Source organism: Ictalurus punctatus, chromosome 5 (genome assembly GCF_001660625.3).
Source record: "Ictalurus punctatus breed USDA103 chromosome 5, Coco_2.0, whole genome shotgun sequence".
In the NCBI taxonomy this organism is placed as follows: Eukaryota; Metazoa; Chordata; class Actinopteri; order Siluriformes; family Ictaluridae; genus Ictalurus; species Ictalurus punctatus.
The window spans coordinates 19,594,715-19,620,006 of record NC_030420.2 but is presented as its reverse complement, the minus strand read 5'-3'; the positions used below and the strand labels follow the sequence as shown (position 1 = coordinate 19,620,006).

Sequence of the window (25,292 nt, the reverse complement as noted above, 5' to 3'; positions counted from 1 at the left end):
ACTTGCCAATATGGTGACTGTGCATTGGGGAAAAAAAAAAAAACATGATTCCTTACTGAGAGTGAAACCAAGTGATAAGCATGACTCATTTCAATTGAGATATTTCTTAGCCTAGACATAAGCATGGTGGCTGAGAGTTCTCAATCTAAAGTACTTTCCGGTTTGTCATGGCTCATATGTGTGTTTTGCAGCCTCCCTCTACAAATCACCTTGAAAGAAAAGGAGACAGGGAAAGTAGCACAGGGCCAGACGCATAGCCTTCTGTCAACAAGGACCACAGCTTGCAAGAACCTATGCAGTCTGCCCCCCTGCTGCAGTAAACCTGTTCCTCAAGGACACGTGAGATGAACAGCATTTTGTGGCCGAGAATTTGAGCACCTGACCACCTGGGCTCTGTCCAGAGACTTTATTCTTCATTTATAAGGGAAAATGATCAAAAGTGTTAGATGGAAAAAGTTTAAGGACACAAATGGGATCAAATTTTGGTCGGGTTTCCTGCTAAATAAATATGCTATGCTACTAGTTACTTGAATTTCTACATATTGCGTTGTCTTTGTACAACAAGTGACTCAGTCTTAGTGCTGCAATAAGTAGGATGAGCCCATTCTGTTCTCTCCCTCTCCCTCTCCCTCTCTCTCTCTCTCTCTCTCTCGCCCCCTCTCCCTCGCTCAGTTTAGTGCTGCCTCAATCCTCAGAGCTGTGTTTGAGAGAGGGAGGGCTCTGGGGCTGAAAATCAGTTTCGTCAACGGTTGATGTGTCAACCATAGAAAAAGTCAAGATTTTGCCTTAGGATAATAAATCATGTCACTTAGTATGGGAGAAGAACAGAAACTCCATAGAAACATCCTTAGAGTATCCTTCGCTGCACTAATCGTAGTGTTATAATCTTACTAAGTTGTTTCTCACTAGGTCTTCAGAGTTATTCATTTCCTAATTGCAGACAAAAGCATTAGCTAGTGCAATAGTGGGAAAGGGAGAAACTCTTGTCAACCGTGCAATCACTAGGGCTAATCAGTATACCTTAGTTTTATTTAGAATGGTGCTTGAAAATTATTAAACCCCTGAAAATTTTCTAAATATCTGCATAAATATGACCTAAAACATCATCGGATTTTCACACAAGATCTAAAACTAGATAAAGAGAACCCAATGAAAACAAATGAGACAAAAATATTATACTTGGTCACTTATTTATTGAGGAAAATGATCCAATATTACATACCTGTGAGTGGCAAAAGTATGAGAACCTTTGCTTTCAGTATCTGGCGTCACCCCCTTGTGTAGCAATAACTGCAACTACACATCACTGGTAACCGTTGATCAGTCCTGCACATAGGCTTGGAGGAATTTTAGCCTATAGAACAGCTTCAACTCTGAGATGGGGAGGGCAACAATTGTCTTGAATTTCCCCCATTTGTACACAATCTGTCTGACTGTGGATTGATGGAGTCCAAACTCTTTAGAGATGGTTTTGTAACCTTTTCCAGTCTGATGAGCATCAACAACTTTTTTCTAAGGTCCTCATAAACCTCCTTTGTTCATTGCCATGATACACTTCCACAAAACGTCTTGTGAAGATCAAGCCTTAATAGATCCCTGTTCTTTAAATAAAACAGGCCGCTCACTCACACTTGATGGTCATCCCATTAATTGAAAACACCCGACTCTAATTTTACCTTCAAATTAAACTGCTAATCCTAGAGGTTCACACACTTTTGCCAGTCACAGATACGTAATATTGGATCATTTCCCTCATTAAATAAATGACCAAATAAAATAGTTTTGTCTCATATGTTTAACTGGGTTTTTTAGAACCTGTGTGAAAATCTGATGATGTTTTAGGTCATATTTATGCAGAAATAAAACTTCTCACAAACTTTCAAGCACCACTGTACACCAATACTGATTCAAGTAAAGTTAAGCACTTTTGCAACACTTTTATCCGTGCTGATTTTCTGTTACATATTAAAACGATCATTGCAAAGGTATGAAAGAATTTGCAGCATGCATGTAATATGAACTATTTTATAATCCAATGTGGTTGCACATCAGTAGACCAAATCACTGTTATGTCGTGGCATCAATGAACCTATATACAGGTGGACAATAAGCTCTTTTTAATTATTAGTATTATCCAAGTTATTTAACCAACATATTTGAAAAACAGAATGCTTTAGCTGATCATGTGATTAAATAAAGAAATACTTAGAGTACCTCTAAATATTCACAGTTGGGGGGGGGGGGGGATGCCCATGATGTCCTTTCTGATGATATTAAAAAACCTGTATTCAACTAAAACTGTTATAGTTCAAAGTAGTGTTCTTCCCACAGTCATCACTTCATGATTAACAAGACTGTGTATATTTAGCTTTGACCATTTCCTACTTATTTCCTATTTAACTAATTAAAAATCTTGTTGTATTGTACTGTATATTTTGTCACTTTACTATGATAGTGAAAATTGGAAAAGTTTAAAGTTTAGGAAAGTTAAACCTGACAGGACAATGTGTATGCAAGCAATGGGAAGCTGGTAGCAGAAAAATCTCAAAAGGTCAAAGATTAAATAAAGCAAAGCAGTGACCTTTTGTCTTATCAACTAACTAAAACACACTAGCGCCGCCTCTGACCACATGCGAGGTGTCCAACTGGAAGTACCACCAACCTGTATATTTACAAATATTCTGATTCTGTGTGCATGCTTTTCTTTAAAAAAAAAAACAAAAGAAAAGAAAAAAACCCCCCAGATATTTCACAAAAGGACCCAATATGTGACGTGTTTTTGCAATGGGTAGCTAAGCAAATATTTGCAAGCAAAAAACCACAGTCAAAATCACTGTGCTTAAGTCATAAAACTTTTTTTGTGTTAGTTGCTTTGGAAAATAAATTACTGTCAAATGGCATAATACCTTCAATAATATGAAAAATATGATATGATATTTTGGTCATGTCACCCAGTCCTAGCTGTCACAATACCCACTGTAAAAAAGAATGCTGATAAGAAACAAAGGAAAACAGAAATTGACTTGCAAACTGCTGGCCAGAAGTGCTGTGAATGTACAACAGGCCGCATAACACTAAGCCTAAAACGCTTTTGGAAGATATACAGTACAGTGGACCTGTAATTCAAAGCTGTTTTAAAGATACAAAGCCAAGGTCATTCATATGTCCTGCTGACGAGGCAAAAGCACCCGCTCTAGAGGAAGCTTTAACGGCTTTTTGTGCAGTCTCAAAAACAGATTACAAATATCAGTCTTCAAGTCAGGTTCTAACAAAAATCTTGGGTTATAACATTTTTTAAGAATGACATCTCAAAAACACAGATCACCACCATTCTTCAAATTCTGTTGTGCTTTGGATCAAATATATCCAAAATCTCATGTGGGGGGAAAAACCCTTCGACAAAAAATTAGACAGACATATAATCAAAACTGTAAAGCTTAACTGCTGTGACAAAAAGGGAACTGAATGCAAGTACAATTACCCGACACCTGCTCTTATGGATATTGATGGCATCATGAATTCAGCCAAGGAGCAGGATGTTTTCAGCCAAAAGCTCTGTCAGGAGGTTAATATTTGCCTGCAAATGGATCTTTCAGCAAGATAATGACCCCAAACTGAAGCGGTGGTGAGACAGAAAATCAATTTTGCGCAACGGCCATCATAGTCTCCAGATTTGAGCCGCATTGAAAATCGGTGTCCTGTAAGGAATCATTTTGAAACTATATAGATTCCATCCTTCAACAGGAAGAGCCCACCAACAAATAACCACTGACTAGATATTATCTGAATGGTGGATCATTCTCAGCACAGCAATGACAATGACTGTAGAGTGTGTGTGTGTGTGGGTGTGTGTGTGTGTGTGCGCGCTTTTGGTACAAAATGTATTAGCGGTGGTGGGGTTTTTCCGAAAACTGTATACTTACTGTCCACTTTATTACACACACCTCCTGCCATGTTAGTCTTCCTTAAAGGTGTGCAGTTACAGAAGAATAATCCATTTAATTTCCATGCACACTTTGTGTGATTCATTCTCAAGCCTTCATTAGGGTCAGGTTCTGATCACAGCATTGCTGTTAACAGTTTTGTTTGATGGATTGTTCATAACCACCATGTAGGTGATAAATTGGACATTCTTTTGCATCAGTAAACACATCCAATGATAAGCTATAGACACAATCTGCTAGTCACACTTTTTTTTTTCTTTTTCATATTCCCAAATAAACCAGAACCATAGTAGGACAGCTTCTAAAAATTGTACAAATAATTAAAAGGTCAGGGAAATATATATAATTTTCTAGGCTAATCTCCATGCAGATATAATTTCCAGCACATCCACATGGGGACACGGCTGGCGTCATTACGAGGAAAAGCCAGCTGTCAGAAATGAGACCCAGTTCTGTAAGGACTCGGCGTTCGAGTGCATATTTATTAACAAGCTTAACCAGTAATGTATTACTGGCATTACTGTGAGATTATGGAAAAAACTAAGCACAACTGTATAAATTATAGTAATTAGCTGTCAACAACACTACCACACTATCTTGTTTATATGACAGTTAGCATCGGGAAACTGAAGTGGATTTAACTATTCGAGAGGCTTATTCAGTCAAGCTGATTACAATCTGCTACCATGCTCGAAAAAGTCTTCATCAAGAACACAGAGTTACAAATACCACGGTGACACTAGAGAGCACTGAGATCAGTCTGATGAAATCCAAAACAGGCTTCATTGCTTAAGCATACACTTACACGCACTTTCAAATCAAATCAAATTAAATGAATTGTTGGCAAGCTTATACGCAAAGACGTTTCATATCCCAACATACTGAAATCCAGTGGCGGTAAAGCATGGCTTAACACAAGAATAAGAAATATTTGTGTTCCTCAAATCACTTCTACATTCATTAAACCATCTCCATGAGCTGTGCACAGGGGGTTAAACTGTTATTGCAATTTTTATAGAAGTGATCACATCTAATTCTTGTCCCTGATTTGAAGTTTTAGCAAGCGAGTGAAATCGGCTGCCTGTGAGGAGAGGAGAGGGGAGGAGACGGGAGAAAAAGATTAACGGAGGGTAAAGGGGGATGAGAGGCGAGGAGAGGAGAATACTAACACCAAGTGAGACAGAGGAGGATGAGAAAAGTACCTGTTGTTATCTCTGCACTCCTTGGCAGTGCTCTGGTCTGTAGGCAGATCCATGGGGGATGGCAGCAAGTTCAGACAGGAGGCAAGAGATTGGCTGGAGTCTTCCTGAGAAGCTAAAAAGACAAACAGCACGGCTAATTGGTGACTATGACAGCAATTTAACATGACAATCCTTTATATAATGTAATGAATAAGGGTCATTCCATCTCAAGAGGTCCAATGCGGGTTGCTCAACTGTTTTTATTGGGGTTGGAGCTAAAGTCCTGTGTCACTTACTGCTTTTATCACAGGAGAAACAACACCCCAGCTCTGTTTATGACACTGTTTATTTGTAAAACACCCAACTGGACACTGTAATTCCATATTTGAAGAAAATCTTCACACATCACACATACCAACTGTATACCTGTACCAACATGATAGATCAGGGTTCTTCAAATCCACTGTCCTACAGAGTTTAGCTCCAACCCTAATCAAACACACCTGAACAAGCTAACTAAGGTCTTCAGGATCACTTGAAAATTACAGGCAGGTAAGTTTAGAGGTTGGAGCTAAACTCAGATTTGAAGAACCCTGTGAGAGATCATGCTTTACTGTAGCCAATATCAAATGTAGTAACATTACAGACCTAATTGTCAAGCATAAGCTGTTGTGTGTCAATCATAAATATAGCTACTGTAAAATACTTTTCATTTTAATTATATGTTATGCTTATATTACATCCTATTCATTTCTCAAAATGAATGAATAAAGTAGGCTTTTCTCCAAATGTCTACTAGCCCTAGCTCTGTAACCAGTGGAATCTCAAACTCATTTTTTCTTTTTACAGCAGAATGCTACTACAGAGAACTCATTTCCGTGAAACTTTCTGAAAAAATTCCACTCTCTCGAACCTGAAATGTTCTACCTGCACATTACACTTACCTAGGTACTCCCAAAAAAATTAAGTGAATCGAACCCTTCCTATTATAAACTGACCCTGAAAATGTAACTGTGAAAAATCATGAGCATTACATTTGGACTTAAGTTCTAAGTCTAAGGAACATGAATGCGCAAAATGTTTATACATTTTACCTTGTAATGTGCTCTAGAGATCAGTTTTTGTTCCAAGGAGCTAGGACCATCCTGAGCTGAGGTACAGAGGTTTGCGTAAACAGCTGTATAATCAAAATCTGTTGTGTGCCATGACACAAAGATGGCCATCATAGTTAAACCAAATAAATATAACAACAAAACCTGGTGGTTTTCCAATGCCAGTACATCGAGGTAATTGTAAAAATTAAAAATGGTCAAACAACCAACTTTGAAGTTACTGGACCACTTGAGATGGAATGACCCATAATTGAATTTATTTAGTTAAATATAAATTCATTAAGAAAAAGATTAGAATTCATGAGAAATTTGGATTGTTAATGAATTGTTTTTTTGTTTTGTTTTTTAAATGAATTAGAAATAATTGGAAACTACACCACTAACTACACTGGAAACTACATTATAAAACTACCCCAGAACTTTAGTATGCACCAAAATACTACAAAATCTGCTCAAGTTAATGATATTGCTACATAAGGATAAAGTTTTTGAGCTTTAATGGACAATAAATTTGTTCTCTCCACAGGGTTGATCTTGGATATATGCTCATAAGCATAGCCACCTGCACTAATGCAAATCAACTAGCAAAAGAAAAAAAATTCTCTATTGTTGTATGCAAGCAATATATTTGATGGGTATTAAAATGCTGTCTAACTTAATTCTCATCTGTTTGAAACAATAGAAGCACAGCTTGTAACAAAAAAAGAAGAAGATATTTGCGAGCAATCTAACCACTAGAGTATTGTACAAATGACTTATATAATTACTTTTAGATGAGGGGTACTCATCAGAGACTTTAATGTGAGGTTGATTATTATTACTGTAGTTTAAAGTGCTAAAACGTACCATGTCGATGTCTCTGGTCATCTGAGAGCTCCAGATCCAGCATTAGATCATCCTCATCTAGCTCAGACGAGCCAAGATTGTTCAAAACATCCTGTGAGAAGAGAAGCCATTGCATCAGTGCAGAAGGCATGCATACTTCACTTCAAAGTAGTTTTTTTTTTTCCTTAAGTTACAGGTTGAAATATTTTGTACTTTTTATAAAGTATATAAGCTTCCTGGATTAAAAAACGAATTGCATGCGTCATTTTCCCCCGTAGTATTTGGTTACGCTTCTCCTCGCCTTAATAGCAGTGCCAATCCTGTCAAGTAAGCATGCCACCAGTGTGTTGAGATAGTTCCTGTGAATTTTAGTGTACTTTCCACTGACTGGCTGTGCAGTGCAGCTGGAGTTCATGAATAACTATTTGGATAGCTAGTTTGAATGGAGGTCTGGTGACTTTGCAAGCATCCTAGCGTTCATGCTCATCACACACAGATTTGGTCCAATACAGTTTCATCCTGCAACCAAGGAGTGTCAAGGTTGTGTTCAACCTCAGAGTCTGATCAGTAACTGACAATCTGGTAATATTTTACAATGAAGTGTCATGATACAGTGAAGAACTGTTATTAGTGGATGCAGATCATTTTTTGTCTGGGGAAATCCATCCTACAAATTGATTTACATGCTCCACTGCTTTTACCTGCTCATTTGGAATTTCCAGCAGGCTGTCAGTGGGATTTCACTAAAGACCTAACAAGGGCCTTCATCCATTCTATGACTATAATACAAGCTTATAAATAAGCTTAGAACAGGTGGATGAGTAGTAATATGTCTTAAATCAAGTAAATCAAAATAACCCGATAAACTTTATAGCTTTAACATAAAACACAAGGCATGTTTTCTATCAGAATCGCACTCACAATAGTACAATATATCTAAAAAGACATGTACCGCCTGATCAATTTATTCAAATTAAACCAGTCATGAAAAAACTTTTTCCAAAGAGACATACTGCCATCTTGTGTCCGGTATCAGGGACAGCTGAAAACGGAGAAGCGCAGACTAAAGGTTAACTGTGAGAGTTAGACAACAGTCCAAGTCCCTGTAAAGCAGAACCTAGCAACAGTACAAAGAATAACTTTACAGCAACTTTGACATGAAGACACCCACCACCCCTGTTTCACTGCTGAAATAATACATCACATCAATAAGTCGATAAGCTGGCACTTTAAATCAGAAATAGATACTGTTAATGTTATCTTAGAAGGGCACAAATGATATTATTTTCAATCGAGAGATATTAACAACGTCAGATCCGCCTGTAATTCAACTACCTGCAGCAAGCGTCCTGTCTGGACACTCTCATGTCAACAATTATCTCTGAGAAGCATTAGGAGGGGGTGACAGAGATTTGACATTTGGTGTGACTTCCTCTTCCTCTCTCTCTCCCTCACACACTCACACACACACACACACACACACACACACACACACACACACACACACACACACAGAGACATAGATTGATTTTCCCATCCTCTCGTGCCATAGCCAGGAGAAAACCTCTTTTACTCGTTAATACTGGATCCTGCAGCTCCCGTCAAGCCGGTCAAAACCGTGCAATGTCAACTGAAACAATTTTCTGCTACCTGATGTTTCAAAACAGTCCTGTAAGAAAACAAACGTGCGAAAACATCCGGCTGTATAAGGAGAAACTATGCCTGAACACGGGCTAATCTAGGACACCAAACATTAGAGGTCGACAGATTGGTCTTGCCGATTAATCGCCACCGATAACTGATTGCTGGAACTACCGGTTATCATAAAAAATCCACTCCAATTGTTTTTCTTGGTTGTGTCTGTTGCAGGAGCGGCTGAGAAGGGTCATTACACTGTACGAGAGCGGCCTCTAGAGGCGAAATAAAAACTGTCGCTGACAAATTTTGTTGTGTTATTGGGAAATGTTTTTTTTATTCATTTTGGATGTCTCTATTTTTGTTTATTATATGGAGTGTTACTTTTTTCTTCAGTTTGGATGTACACTACCGGTCAGAAGTTTGGAGACACTCGACTGAAATGTTTCTCATGCTCTTATAAACCTTTTGATCTGTGTTGTAGACAAAAATAGAACTGTGATAACATATTAGTTTCTTTTATTAGAAAACTAACATTTTATTTACAAAAAAATAAAAAATTTTCAACGGAAGACTTGGAGCGAAATATTCTGAAAAGCAGCCAATATATGTAATAGCACCTATGTCCAGCGTAGGTGGGAACTCCTTTAATACTGTTTAAAAAGCATCTCAGGGGAATTCTTTAAGAAATCGGTTGAGGAAATACTAAGAATACATTTCTGGAAATTCTAGGCAAAAAGGGTGTCTGGATGCCAAAATATTTAATTATTTTGATTTTTTTTTTATCACAATATAATTCACATTGTTCCATTTGTGGTATTCCAGAGTTTTGATGAATTGGGGAAAAAAATAAAATGGCAAAAAAATAAAAATAAAGTTATTGTAAATTATTACTATATTTTGTAACAAAACAAAAAAAAAAAAGGGTAAGCAATATTTTACTTTGAGTGTTATGTTTTCATTCAGTATGAATTTTAAAAAACTATCGTTGATTAATCGCCAGGTACCTCCTTAATCTTAGTGGATTTTACAGATCCCGATACCGATAACTAGTATCGGTCGACCTCTACCACATATAGCAGTGATGCATACTGAGTCTATATTCCAGGAAAGTAAACAGAACTAATGAGACCAGTTTCAGCCTGTCCTAGGCTATGCAAATGTGGGGCTTTCTATTCAATCGGAGTGCATTTTACTCTAAAATAAAGGGGAGTCTTGTGTCTCATATTGGCTCAGCAATGCTTAGTGTTACATTGGCTTGCTGTAAAGGTGTCCATATTGGGAGAAACAGATGGGCTTGCCAGGATAGATGCTACTTTTGCTCATTTTGAAAATTCATTAGCCCCTGAAGAGATGAATCATGGTGAAGAGGCAGGCATCATCTATGATCTATCAAACAGGGCAACGTGGGCAGAGCACTTTAAAGATGACATTAAATCTAATAGGAAATTTAAAAATAAAACCTACCACAAAAAAAAAAAAACAACTTCTGTATATGAACTCTTTGAGGGAAAGTACTTTTTATAATGCACACAGTGAACTGATGCTAAAATTTCCTCCTAAATACCTTGTACTACAGTTATCTTTAACTACTTATCCATGAGGATAGTGTAGAATGTACATTAATTACTACCTTATTAAACCTCTGCGATGTTCATGGAAGACAAGCGCTCATGGGCTACATCCCAAATTTGAAAGCTAGGCATTTATTTACAGCACTACTGCATGTGATAAAACAAGCTCAAGAGAAAACTGAGAAACGGTCAGCAAATCATCTAAAGAAAAACTATAAGAATGGCTTTCATCCTGGATAATGGATTCACGTGGCAAGAAAACCTAAAATGCATCATTCTGTAACTCTTTCTTAGTCATTTCTGCTCTGAACTACAAATGCTACTTGGGCAGCAAACCTTAATAAAAGCTGCTGCTAAATACAATAAATGTCCAAAGATCTCTGCAGTTGTAAAAGTGCTTATGAAATAAGGAGGAAATCAGGCATACTGCTGATTTCTGGTGTTCAAAACCTTCAGAAGTAAAATGTGGAAACATTCTCAATTGATCAATACAATTTTAAGAGGACATCTGAACGTCATCTAAGATGACATTTTGCTAATTAGCATAATAATAATAATAAGAAGAAGAAGAAGAGGAAGAAGAAATGATTATAAAGAACGAGTAAGAATTGAACCCAAAAGCATCCCAGTATTAAAAATTTTAAACAAAACATTTGAGTTAGCATATCAAGGGGGGGGTATACACTGGTCAAAATTTTACTGATAACACTAACAGCAGATAATGAATGTTTTAAAAATCGGTCTGGGTTTAGAAACTCAAACTCTACAAGGTCCAAGTTTAGTAATTAAATCCACTCGGCAGGACTGCATAATGCACCGTTCCAGGATTAGGCTAAAGCTGGGCTGTCACAAGCTATTAAGAAAAAAAAAAACAATTCTGTGAAAAGGCTTATTTAGAATGAACCAGGGGGTATTCTACAAAAGCATGCTCACAATGTCCAATCTTATTTGAAATAGTCAGGCAGATCACACCATCCTCAGTGTGTTGATTGTTATCGGTAACATAGTTATTGGTATCGATAAAATCCACTATCCAAGTATAAAACACTTGTGCTATACGATGCATGTAATGATACACGCACTAGTTTGGCAGCAATTTGCTAAACAGTGCTGTCGCAGAACATTCCTGAGTACTGCTCTTCATTCGTTTTGTTTTTATAGATATAGGTAACATATCTCTATAAATGTTTTCACCCAGTGAATGTCGTGTGATTTTTCTATTGAACTGATTGAGCTAAGCTAAGCGTAAAGCTAGCCCTACACACAGCAGGTCTGCCCAAAACACTAATTTACCACAGTAACAGAATGAGCATTAAGACAAGCTTTCTACATGGAATAAAATATGGAAGGAAATTATCCAAGCTTGTTGAAGTAAGGCTAGCTTACTGCTTGTCCAAACACATAAGTATGGTTTCAGAAGTTTAGTCTATTTGACCAGCACAATCTTGTGCAATCCCTGATGTATGTTCTCTCTATTCTTGTTTAGACTACCAGCAAATTCTGAGATGCTTGTGTTTATTGATGTCTCATCCATTCAAAAAAATTGCAAGTTCAAGTATCAAACTGTTCAAAAATGATCAGCAATAAAAGTCTGTTGTGGTGATAAGCATTCCACTCAGGAGTCCAATAATGAGGACATGAATAAAACCTTAATTGCACGATAAAATTTGCTCATTTTCCAAGAGGAAAAAAACGTAAACAAACACTTAATAAAACCTCACAGTTAATAAAACACTTAATAAAACCTCACATGCTAGTCATGTTTTGTTTATGGATACATCAGACAAATTTGCTGCAATTTAAGCTGCTTAATGATGTCCAACTAAAGTTATGATGAGAAAATTCATCATAGCAGCAGCAAAGTATGTTCTTGCTCTCATTCTGCCTTTACAGTCCAGTTGTAAATGTTCTTTTTTAACATTTCCTGAAGTTTCAGTTTATTCAGTGTGAATGACATCACACTGATTACACAATTATAGTGATTACACAGGATTTACATTCATTTCTAACAATTTAGCGCAAAGGACCAATAACATACTTATGATTCTATGTGGTGGGATGTGACCTCATGGCATGCACAGGTGCTTCACTCCCTACAGCCTGCATTGCACTTACACCTTCTTTACAGAGGAAAACAACAGAGTTTTGCCATTTGCAGTCATGTGAAAAAAATAAGTACACCCCATGTGAATTGTCTTTTTTTTTTTTGACTTGTATAATGCAATGAATTCTTGACAAAGCAAATTCTGCTTTTGTCTGAATGCCATATAAAAATGTTATTTCCCATTTTAGCTTGAGCTTGCTCATGCTATTAAAAAAAATGAAGGTATATTTTGAAATGTATTAACACCTTTAGCTACTATCACACAGCTATTACTCATGTTAATATTAATAAAATATATTATTATTATAATGTTAATATAATCAACACCTTATAATCTCACACTAGTTATTCTTGCATGTTTACTTCTAAACTAGTTGCTAAATGTTGAACTTTGTGTTTGTAATGTTTCTTCATGTTTACTTATTGATCAAGGATTCTTAACGGTGATAAAAGTAACCATGAAAGGCTTGCACAATAATATTATCATATAACTGAATGAAATGTGATTTTGGTTTCATCTCCATAATTCATAATCGTGTTTTATATGAATATTTTATATTATATATAGCTACAGAAAGTTGATCAATTAAAGGAAATACCCTTGACTCTGTTCTGCTACAGGAAGCATTTTGCTAAATGGCATTGTGGAAACATTTCGATCCTGATAGCAGTACGCAGGTCTAGGAATGTCAATGCGTACATCCACAGAGAATGAGAGCACACTAAACGGTTTGATGAATCTCAATTCAACTTAACACCGAAGGGAGAGCTGGGACTGATATATGTTAGACAGCGCTCTCCACCACTAACATCCAAACACCCATCAAGGAAATACCTTTTGGGAGAATTGTGTTGAATGTAATTAGACAAGGCTGGTTTACTGAAACATTTTGCCACATGTTTCTGATTGAAGCAATAAGTTAATTTTTTTTTTTATCAACATTAAAGATCCTTAATCAATAATATGAAGAAAACCTACAAACACATGGTTCAAAGTACAAAAAAGAAAATAAGTAGAATTCAATGCTATGGATACCTCCACCACCAACAAGTCATCTTTCTTATTACTAATTTGTATACTTTTCCAATTTTTCCAATTATGTCCTCCGGCTGCCTTATGGTTGTGGATACCTGGATTGTGATTTGTTTGCTGCAATCTTTATTAAACCTCTTGCAAATGGATCTTCATTCTGCTTCTGAGTCTTGATTGTTATAGCCAGATGGTGTTATAAATGCTGGCATAAAAGGTGAAGTCCAGTAATACAACAGTATTAATTTACCATTATCTGTAATTGCCATGAGAGAAGACTATAATTAAATGAAATTAAATTAACCCTTAAATGCATACATAGTTTCACCAATCATCATTACATATTCGGGTCGTTAGTGACTTGAAGTTAGTGATATGAAGTATCTAATGTGGATGGATCCCTAAACTGCCCCAATAGCATAAAACTGTCCTAACACTGTATTAATATTTTATTAACAATTCCAAAATAATAAATACAGCATATTTTGTTATATTTTGACATTTGTCATCAACAGATGCAAAAAATATGCACTGGTATTCTATATATAATTCATGTATTGTAGCATTTTCAGTCAATCATTTCAGTCACCATAGCAAAATTTAAATCACTACAATAGTTTATATTTTCCTAATTAAAGTAACTTGATTATGTACAATTTTCATGGCTAAAAAGAATATTATCAAGTAATATTATGATTGACAAATGTGACACCTTCTGCACGTCCCCTGGTAAATTCAGCATCTGGCTCATATTCGGGACCTGGATCATCCGATACGTTACTCTCAGTAGGCTACTATTGTGTTCATAATCATCAAAATAAATATTTTTTTGACTCCACTATCAGAAAGACACTGGGCAAAAATGGCATACATGGAAGTGTGGTGAGGTGGAAACCACTGCTAACCCAGAAGAACATTAAGGCTCATCTGAATTTTGCCAAAACACACCTTGATGATCCTCAAACCTTTTAGGAGAAAGTTCTGTGGATTGATGAGTCGAAAGTGGAACTGTTTGGAAGACAGGGGTCCCGTTACATCTGGTGTAAACCAAACGCAGAATTCAACAAAAAGAACATCATACCTACTGTGAAGCATGGTGGTGGAAGTGTGATGGTGTGGAGATGCTTTACTGCTTCAGGGCCTGGGCAACTTGCAATAATTGAGGAAAACATGAATTCTGCTCTCTACCAGAAAATCCTAAAGGAGAATGTCCGGTCTTCAGTCTTTGAGTTGTAACTCAAGTGTAACTGGATTATGCAGCAAGACAATGATCCAAAGTATAGGAGTAAATCCTAGTCAAATAAGTAAGTGAAAGACTGATTTCCAGGTATTGTAAGCATTTGGTTGCAGTTATCGCTGTTAAGGTGGCACAGACAGATTTAAAGTTTAAGGGGGCAGTTAGTGTTTCACATTGGTCATACATGTTGGATAACTTTTTTTTTTAAAATTTGTTTTAACTGTATTGTGTGTTTACTCAGGTTGCTTTTGTTTTATGTTAGATTTTGTTTGAAGATCATAGTATGAGATATACACAAACAGAAGAAATCAGGCAAATACTTTTTCACAGAACTGTATAACTTATGAATTGTTGAACTATCACAATCCTTTTGTATTTTCGTGCAGGATGATGAGCTGGGCACCCTGTCCAGGATGTACCCCGCCTTGTGCCCGATGCTCCCTGGGATAGGCTCCAGGTTCACGGTGACCCTGAAAAGGAGTCATAGATGGATAGATGGATGGATGATGAGCTGTTTGTTCTGCCAGGACCCGATGGTGTTGATTGACAATCAATGCCCATATTGGTCAGACTGGAGAATCTTAACAAAGCCTTTCCTTAACTGCAGCAAAATGGCAGCAGTGTGAAGCTTGCAGGCTATGTAAATACTACTTATTATACATTTTCACACCACTTTGATGCTGCTTGGTCACAGCAGGGTGTAAAGCAAATAGCAGACATGGCTGCAGAGCCCCCTTGGAAGAGAAAGGTAAGTTACCTCGCCGCATTATCACAGCAGTAACAGAAAAACGCATGGCTACTTAATCCCCTGAAAGAGTGAGCTCCTTTTTGTTTGGTTGGGGGTTTTTTTACACCCCATTTTCACCCAATTTTTCAATGAGTTTAATGAGCCCTGTTCAGGTTAATTTGGTCCGTGAGAGGTATATCTAGCTTTTGAGTGTGTGCAATAGTAGTGTTGGACTGCATGATCAAATTCTGATGTATTCTCAGTGGCTGCTTCTCATTCTCTAAACTTGAGTAATGAGCCCACAATGCACCATCAGTGCACTCTGACTGGCCGCCATCAGAGCATTCTGATAATCAGACTGTGATGTGGAGTGCGGTTCAGCAGCAGCACTGCATGCACTGCAGGCTGATATTAACGCTACCCTAGCAAAGCTAAAGCTGGATCTTTAACATTCAAGTGATATACCCCACTTCATTGCTGTGTCTAGTATAGCTTATTTAACATTGTCTATAGGAGTTCTCTAACCACTGTGCTGCTTGCACGCTGCTTTACTGCTTTTGAATGCATATAAGGACACTATTGAAGTTGACACATTGTGAGATAGGATAGTCACTCACTTGGGTGCTTAAAGCAGATAAGTTGGCAAATAAGCCAGCAAGTTGGCTGGCTCAAATGCAATTACCAGCAGCCTGGTAAGAACATCCTGCACTACCTGCTGCTAGTATCTGGACAGGTCTTTGGTGCACGGGCCCAGAGACCCTTTTTAAGGAAGCATGTTAGTTTTAGGTGACACTGACTCTCCCATGAAAGTTGAACTCCCTGTGTCTATGCAGAGTTTATTACATCCTTTCACTTAGCAGCTGCATGACTTTCCCTGAATTGTAGCCTACTCATGCAACCCAATGAAAGAGTATGTGCATACTCTTATCAATGTTTAATGTTACCGACAGGCCTTATGTGCTCACTACCCAACAATCAGGACCCATGGTCCTAGTGGCACAGATGATGACCATGACCTGTTCAAATGTGAGCACATAGGGCCTATCAGTAACATTAATCATTGGTGGCCAAACATCCAGATAAACAGGATGCATGGTCCCAGGGTCCCAACAGTTACCACAAACCTTGAAATTATGGCCCTGGCCCTGGGAGCATCCTTAGCATACTAGCATGTTCACAAAAGATGAGACTCCCTTGTGAGTGTACATGATCTACCTAGGTGCTAGATGTATACATGCAAGTGGACATGTTTCACACTAGGCATAAACCCCTTATACTGCACCCTGAACAACTGTTTAGAAGGTTTAGGACTCAGCTGAAAGGGTCTCCTTCTGGGTATACCCTAAAAGATGTTTGAGACAGTATTGTCTGTGCAACAGTGCGGCAAGTAATGCGTTGCTGGAATAGCATGAAGAGATGAAACTTATGTGGTGCAGAATACGCACCTTCATCCAATACAATATTCGCACAGAGGTCTTGGTACTACGCAGTTCACAAAACTTGCCATATGAACCAAAAGAGCAAGTGGACATAAATTGGCTTTTTTGCTACACCCAGATGAGTCTGTGAATTGTTTGCATTATCAGTCAGCACACAGTGCATTAGGGACTAGAGTTCAGGCATTTCAAGCTGCGGCTGATATAAAAAAAAATGTCCAAATAAATTTGAGAAAAACAAAAGTAAACATCTCGGTCTTTCTCAAATGATTTATTTCAAGCCAGCAAATAATATCATCAGTGCTGAATTTTACTAACTAAACCCTGACCTGAGCCTTTGGCTGAGCGCTGAATATTCTGGATGTGTAATAATTTCAGATGGCCAGAGCAGGATTTTCCAACAAATCCTTTTTAGTGGTGAAATTAGAATGTGGGCACAGAAACCTTATCCACATCAAGCATAACCTCATAAATAACAGCATTGCTGCTCACAAAGTACCTGTACATTTTTATCTGGTTAAACCTTCCTAGATGGCTTATTCTGATTACACAGACTGGTATTTGGGTCAAATTTGCCAACATTGCTCCAGTTTCTACTCGAGCTATAATGTCAAATAAACTCCGGTGCACAACCAATTAGGATTCATATCCTATTAAACCAATAAGAAACACTGACTAATAAAGCAGACTATATTTAAAAGGTCATTTTTTTCTGCTGCCAGCTCCCTCTTGCTTCTAATTTTAACTTTCCAAAATCCCAATAATAAATCTACAGTACAACAAGATCAACAGTGCTTTAATAACTTCAAAGTTAAAGCTAAACATATATAATCCTGTTAATCATGAAGAGTTCATGTGGGAAGAATACATAAACTAAATATGCAGAAGAAAACAATATCTATGAATTTTCATATTTAACCACATGATTAACAAAAGCATTCTATGGTTATATAATTTGGATAATGCTGTTATACCAATGCGGTGCTACCAGCGTTCTACACCCGAAAGTACACAAAGTTGATTTGATTTGGTCTATTGATATACCGCCACATCAGGCTGTGAAATGTGAGTATTAAGTGTATGTTGCAAATTCTTTCATACTTTTGCAATGAGAATTTTAAAAAAATATTTAAATAAATACCACTGAATGTATTTTTAATATGTATACATATACCTATAATCAGTATAAATAAGATATATTGCCCAGCCTCTCCTTTGAACAAAAAAAGGACAGATTTTATAATTGGGAAGTGGCTGTAATCAGAATGATCCAATCACATTTAATCTCATGTTCAAAAATAATTATTATACAGCTATCACCAATGAAATTATTCTGATTAACCCCAAATAAAGACCAGCTGGTTCTGGTTGATTTTCTTCACATTTTTTTGGTTTCATCCAACTGCTGAAGCTATGGTCTGCAAAGTGCTTACAAAGCAGGCATGATATCTCACTTTTTGAAAGGTATCGATCAGAAGAGGAGTATAAAAGAATTTCCAAAACATCAGATGCATCAGATTAGACTACATTTGATTAGACTGATACCATGGAACACCGTAAAGGTGTTCAAATAGAGAAAATAGAGCACCACAGTGACATCACCAAGGACAGGACGTCCCTCCAAAATGTATAAAAGGACAAGACAACCTCTAGTATTTTTCACATCTCTGGACTATGGGGTAGGGTGCCTAGACGGTAGCCCTTTCTCACAAAAAAAACGTACTGTACGGTCTGAGGAGACCAATTCCAAAAGTTATAACAATTCCAAAAGGTATGTTTGGTGCAAAAAAAGCACATCATCATAACCACGGTGGGGCATGGTGGTGGCAGCATCATGTGTTAGGGCTGCTTTTCTTCAGCCAGAACGGCGGTGTTCATCAAGGTGGAGGGAATCATGGACCACTACAAATACCAGTTGATTTTAGTGTAAAACCTTCAGATGTCTGCTATTAAGCTGAAGATGAAAAGGAATTTCAACTTTCAACACGACAATGACCCAAAGCATGCATCCAAATCAACAAAGGAATGGCTTAACCAAAAGAAGAAGGTTTTTGAATGATCTAGCCACAGATCAGACCTGAATCCAACTAAAACTCTGTGGAGCAACCTGAAGCATGCTGAGCACAGGAGATTGCCTCATAATTTGATAGATCTAGAATGTTTTTGGAAGAAAGAGTGAGGAAATATTTGCCATGCTGATAGACTCTTACTCAAAAAGATTGAGTGGTGTAATAAAATCAAAAGGTGCTTCAAGAAAAGTATTCGGTCAGGGGTGTGCACACGCAACCAGGTTATTGTAAGTTGTTTATTTTTCCTTTTTTTCCCCCCTAAAAAAAAAAAGTTTCTGATTGTTTTCACTTAATTTCTGTACTTTCACAATGAAGGTGGAAAGAGTTGACATGATTTATCTTGGTTTAATTATTTTTTTTATTTTTTTCTCCCACAAACCTGCCATTTTAACAGGGTTGTTTAGACTTTGTATATCTGTTGTAGATAATATCGGCTGTAGGATACTGGTACAGCTTAATGTTGACATATAATATTTTCAGATTTCCTTATCACAGCATACCATCACACATCTACACAGAAGTAATCCATATTGAGAAGCGGACATTTTCATCTACATAAAATGGATGAGTGTGCCATCTTTTCCTCTGTGGAACCAACAACATAACGAATGGCAAAAATAAGATAACAGACAACTACATAATAAATGAGGCAGTGCTAGATCCACTAGATTATTGGCATAAAAAATGAGCAAAAATGATTGTATAAAATAAACATAAAATAAAGCATAGTTTCCACTCAAACAATTATAGAAACTATTTATCTATGTTCTTATATATATACACATATATATATATATATAAAATACTATAGTATATATATTAGTATAGTACCAATACTAAATTTCTCAGCCGATACCGATAGTTCTGCCTTTCATGCCTTCTTTTAAATATAATAATAATTAATTCGACAATTCTAAAGGAAGTGCAAATAAAAACTTAATTCTCTCCATTTCAACAAGCTGTTTCACAGTAACTGGTCTCATAAACAGAAAACACATTACTCTAACATTAACTGAATTCTGAAGATTAAAGTAAGATTTAATTTATTGAATGTTATTAATTCATATTAACAGACTAAATTGACTGAATTTTTAAAAAGCCTCCTGTTAATCTTCACATTCACTCACCACAATCAAAAGCATTTCTACTTAATCACTGACATCAAACTGGTAATATATAGGCCTAAAATAAACCTTTTTTTTTTTTTTTTTTTTAAATGATATTAACTCTAACATTAACTGCATATGAAATATACTACTCTACAAATATTTTTCTGTGCAATATATACCTTTTTTTGTCACTCATTTAAATCTTATAGCCCATAGCATGAAAAATAGCCTTAATCGGTATTGGCCGATACATCGGTGCATCTCTAATATATATATATATATATATATATATATATATATATATAACTTTGGACCCCTAGCAACAATCCACAAGGACCCCCTCACTCCACAACAATTATAGACTATACAATTAACAGTGATTTCTATATATGTTGCTTTATTTTATTAATATTTCACATGGAATCAAAGCATTTCAAGAGTTTATTTTTTACATTTTATTCTTGGTGTGACATTTAATTTGACTCTCTGAATTATCCTTTGTTTATTTTATCCATCAATGCAACACTCAAATTGTCTACCACTCATAGGTTTTTGCAAATTATCATTTCATTTGTAAATAAATTTAAAATAAATCCATCAATGAACGATCGTCAGCTCAGCTAACGTGATATTTGCTAATAACCAAATTGATTCATTTTAAAACATCTCATTTTAATATGTTTTTATACATTTTAACAAAAAAATATATACATAATATTATTTAAACATTTTTAAAACTTTCCTACAGACCCCCTGCAATTACACCACTGACCACTAGGGTTGCGGACCCCTGGTTGAAAAACACTGCACTAGCCGGGTAGTGCAGAGGGCATAGTGAAAGTGTATAGTATGTCATTTGGGACACAAGTTTAGTATTTACTCTCCGGAGCATGTTTTCGGAACAGAAGTAACGTAATGAGTAACTCTCCCCGTGCCGCGCACAGACCAACTAATCGATAATAAGACTCGTTGACAACGATTTTCATAATCGATAATTATCGATTTTATCGATTAGCTGTTGCAGCTCTATTATATATATAATCTATATATCTATCACATATATATACATACACACACACACACACACACATATATATATATATATATATATATATATATATATATATATATATATATATATATAAAATATATATATATATATATATATATATTTAAATTAAATGCACTTTCAAATATATATGTGCCAAAATTACACTCAGAAGGACTATTTTAAATTAATGCAGATAAACTGTCTATGCGGTCCTGTTTTCTGTCCTGGGGTTAAATTATGAGGTTGCACATACCTAAACATTCTTTGTCTTCTGTTAACATGGGAAAATACAAAACTTTCTCCACAAAAGAGACAGATGAGGTAATGGATATAAAAAATAAAAAATACCATTAAGCCCATATAGAGCTATATAAAACTGCATATGTCAGAAACATGAGCACTCTGGCAACATCACACTTTGAGGACGATGGTGACGGAGGGGGGCGCGGGAAGAGCCCAAAGATCACAGTATCTGGATTGGTAAGTTTAGTTGTCTGTAAAGCTTGGCAAGTTTCAAAATGAACTCTGTGAACTTAAACACCACTGTCATAGCAATAAACTGTATAAATGCATTGAAAGAAAGAAACCTTTCTTTAGTGCATATCACAGAATGCAGCGCCTGAACTTCACCAACTTCACTTTATCATTTGAGCTTAGAACTACAATTAGCACTATGCATGTGTGCTTAGTTTTGGTGACAAAAGAGAACAACATACAAGGAAAAGCACCTGATATCCCACTGTAAAATATGAAGGTGAATCACTGATGCTTTATAGCTGTTTTGTGTTTCTAGTGGTTCACGTTCTCTTGTGAAAATTAATTCTGTTATGTACCAGGATATTTCAGCCCAAAACCTGGTTGCCTCTGCCAGGAGGATCAGACTTAGCCGTAGATAGAGCTTATACCAAGAAGGTGAGCCAAACATACCACCAAATCAACAATCAAATGTTCTTGAAATACAAAATCGACCCAAAATGACCACAGTCTCTAAAGTTGAAGCCTACTGAAAAGCCCTGGTCAAAACTGAAAAGAAAAGACCACAGAACATAAAAGGAGCTTAAAATGTTCTGCATGGAGGAGTGGACTGCTCTACAATATCCCTCTAGAAGCATCTCAGACCTCATTAAATTATATAGAAAGAGACTCTCTCACTCTTTCTCTCCTTCTCTCTCTCACACACAGAAGTAGGCATCAGAAAATATTACCTGTATGGGTGCTGATTATTTTAAACCAATGATTTGTAGAAAATGACTGCACTACAGCTTTTTGTGTTCAAATAACATGTTAAAATAATACAACATCCCTATTCATTTATCACTTCTAGTATGTTTTATATTATTATATATTAAGGTTTTGCATAGAGATGCACGATACAAAATTTCTCAGCCAATACCGATAACCGATTATTCAGAGTGATATTGGCCGATACCGATAGTTCTGCCTTCTTATAAATTAATAATAATTAATTTAAAAGAATTTTGAAAGAGATGCAAATAAAACCTTAATTCTCTCCATTTCAACAAGTTTGTTCACAGTAACTGGTCTCAGAAACAGAAAACACTTTACTCTAATTAACATTAACACATGAACAAAATTCTGAAGATTAAAATTTCTTACCTTATTGAAGGTTATTAATTCATATTAACATTGACTGAATTCTAAAAAAAACCTCCTGTTAGGCTTCACATTCACTCACCACAAACAAAAGCATTTCTACTTCATCACTGAACATCAAACTGGTAATATATAATATAAACTTTTTTATATATATATATTAACATTAACTGGATATGAAATACACTATTCTACAAATGTATTTTTCTGTGCAATATATACTTTTTTCTCAACTGATATTCATTTAAATCTCTCAACGGTGTACTGGCACTTTAATTCAGCGCAAGTAGCGCGGAGTGAATTAAATATTTTTTTTTTAAATTAGACTCGACAAAATTTTTGCAGTGCAGAGATTACAGAGCTATTGATTGACAGGATATAATCGGCCCTGATCATCGGATGTTTTTAAACTATCGGCTGATGGCACATAGCGTTAAAAATAGCCTTTATCGGCCTATACCGATTATACATCGGTGCATCTCTAGTTTTGCGCCATTGTTGGGCTCTAAAGGAAGCTATTAAATCATCAACAACTCAGCTTCTGATTTGAATCTGAATTTGATCTGACTGATCTGAAACACTTTGAACAAAGTGTCTTCCAGACAAATAAATGTAATGTCGGTCATGACTGCTAAAACTAAAAAAAAAAGATTTAACAATAGGACAGGATACATACACACTTCTCTTTGTAGATATTTGTTAGACAGGATGAGAAAATGCAAAGACTAACTACTCAGTTTGAATCCTCTTAAACAGTGGCTCATTAGTTAGCGATGGACATTCTTTATACAGTATGATCGGTGAAAATTGTTATTATTTTGTTTAAACATCTTTTTTTCCCCCCATTTAGTACTGACCTTCAGACGCTAAATAAGATTACATTTTACATGTCTCCCAGAAGACAAAAAACTAAGAATTTACACCGATCATCCTGTACAAAGGTTCACATCCGCCTGGGTCTTAATGTATCGTGTTGCCTTCTTGAGCATCAGTGAATGTTTCCACCTTTTGAAATAGTTGTGTACGAGTCCCTCAGTTGTCCAATATGAAAAGATGGATCTCAACATCATATAGCCACTATTAGAAAGGGATCAAATATGCAGAATATGCTGGAAAAGCAAAGAATGTGCAGGACCTGGAGGATTTTTCTGAAGAACAGTGGGCAGTTTAACTGTTCAGGACCAACAAGGGACTCATGAACAACTATCACAAAACATAAACACAGTCGTGGATCATCCAGGTAACGTCACACAGTATTAAGAATCAAGGGTATGTAAACTTTTGAATGGGGTAATTTTTTTTATAAATTCAGCTGTTATCTTGTCTTGTGGACTATATCATCTGTAAACATCTGCTGTGTGAAATAGCTTATTCAGGACAGTACTAAATAAAAAAAACAACATGGGATTTTTATGATCCCTCTTAATTTGTTAATAGTATAAAGATTTAGCAGATTCTGCAAGGGGTATGCAAACTTTTGGGCACAACTGTATATATCAGACTGTAGTGTTTATTCTGCTTTTCAAACAAATCCTCACTTGAACACATTTAATTAATTTACTACAGAAATACAGAAAACGTGGTTTGAAAGAAAACATGAAATGGCTCTATATACTGAGGAAGAGAAACACAGAAACGTCACAGCTTTGAGTACTGCACTCACAACCTCTAAGGAATGCAAATCTGTCTCATATTGCTGCGGAGACTGTATCGATTGCACTCCACTCCTGCTAATTAACATAACCAGCAGTCATAAATACACTGCAGAGCCAGAACAATGCCAGAATAATATATTTCACCTCCTGCCTGCTCTTACACACCATTTTTAATGAATATGGCTCAAATAGTCTTGGAGCTAATACACACTAAAGCACTACTGAGAGTGGTCGAGGAGCCTAGAGAGCTATTTATTATGCTTTTTGAAGTAAAGTTCCGCATGGGAAAGAAACACTCATATTTAACCACAGTAAAAAAAAAAAAAAAAATTTTTAAATAATAATAGTTGTGCATGCCTGGTAGACATTTATCCGGAAAATTGTGTGTGTTAGTCACTGTGTAATGAGGCTCAAGATGCTTTATTAGCTTACAAAATTCCAACAGCCTCGACAATAGAGAGCATTGCTATTTTTTGTTATAATGTGATCTTTGACCCTACCATTTGCGAATTTATTATTTTTTTTTTGGTCTTTTTAAGAACAGAAGCATTGGCGAGTTAACAGGGATTTTCCATTTTGCTGTTTCTGCATATCGAGCGGGATGCCAAGCTTTCAAGTGGCATATCAAACCCATAATGGAGAAGTCCTTGGGCACTGTACCCCCTCTCAATACTTGGCATAAACAATGACTGCAAATCACTTGTCCAATGGCCCTTGCAGAAACCATGAAATATTTACACAGGGCCGATATTTTCAATATTGATCTCCTGCTGCTCAAACTGAACACTAACTAGCATCTGCATGAACTGGCACAGGAAAGAAAAAGAAAAACAGTGTTTAAAAGCACTTTCTAGTTTTCAATACCATTAAAATATTGTTAGATTTGACACCTGGTTGCAGGCCTATTTAATCTTTCTTGCAATAAAATTTTTTTAGTGTATCCTGTTTTTGGTTTTTGTTTGGTTTTTCAAGATACAGTGCTCTTTTTG

At 36.3% G+C, this 25,292-nt stretch overlaps 1 protein-coding gene across 3 annotated transcripts in view; it reads right to left on the bottom strand.

Annotated features, from left to right (window-relative positions):
• Positions 1–25,292, bottom strand: part of ccser1 (coiled-coil serine-rich protein 1) — a 91,380-nt gene that overhangs the window by 52,727 nt on the left and 13,361 nt on the right. For all 3 annotated transcript variants that reach the window (XM_017468684.3, XM_017468685.3, XM_017468686.3), the window contains exons 4-5: positions 7,084–7,174; positions 5,147–5,258 (exon numbers count right to left, since the gene is read on the bottom strand). In XM_017468684.3, the coding sequence (XP_017324173.1) occupies positions 5,147–5,258; positions 7,084–7,174 (203 nt within the window). The remainder of the gene's footprint in view (positions 1–5,146; positions 5,259–7,083; positions 7,175–25,292) is intronic.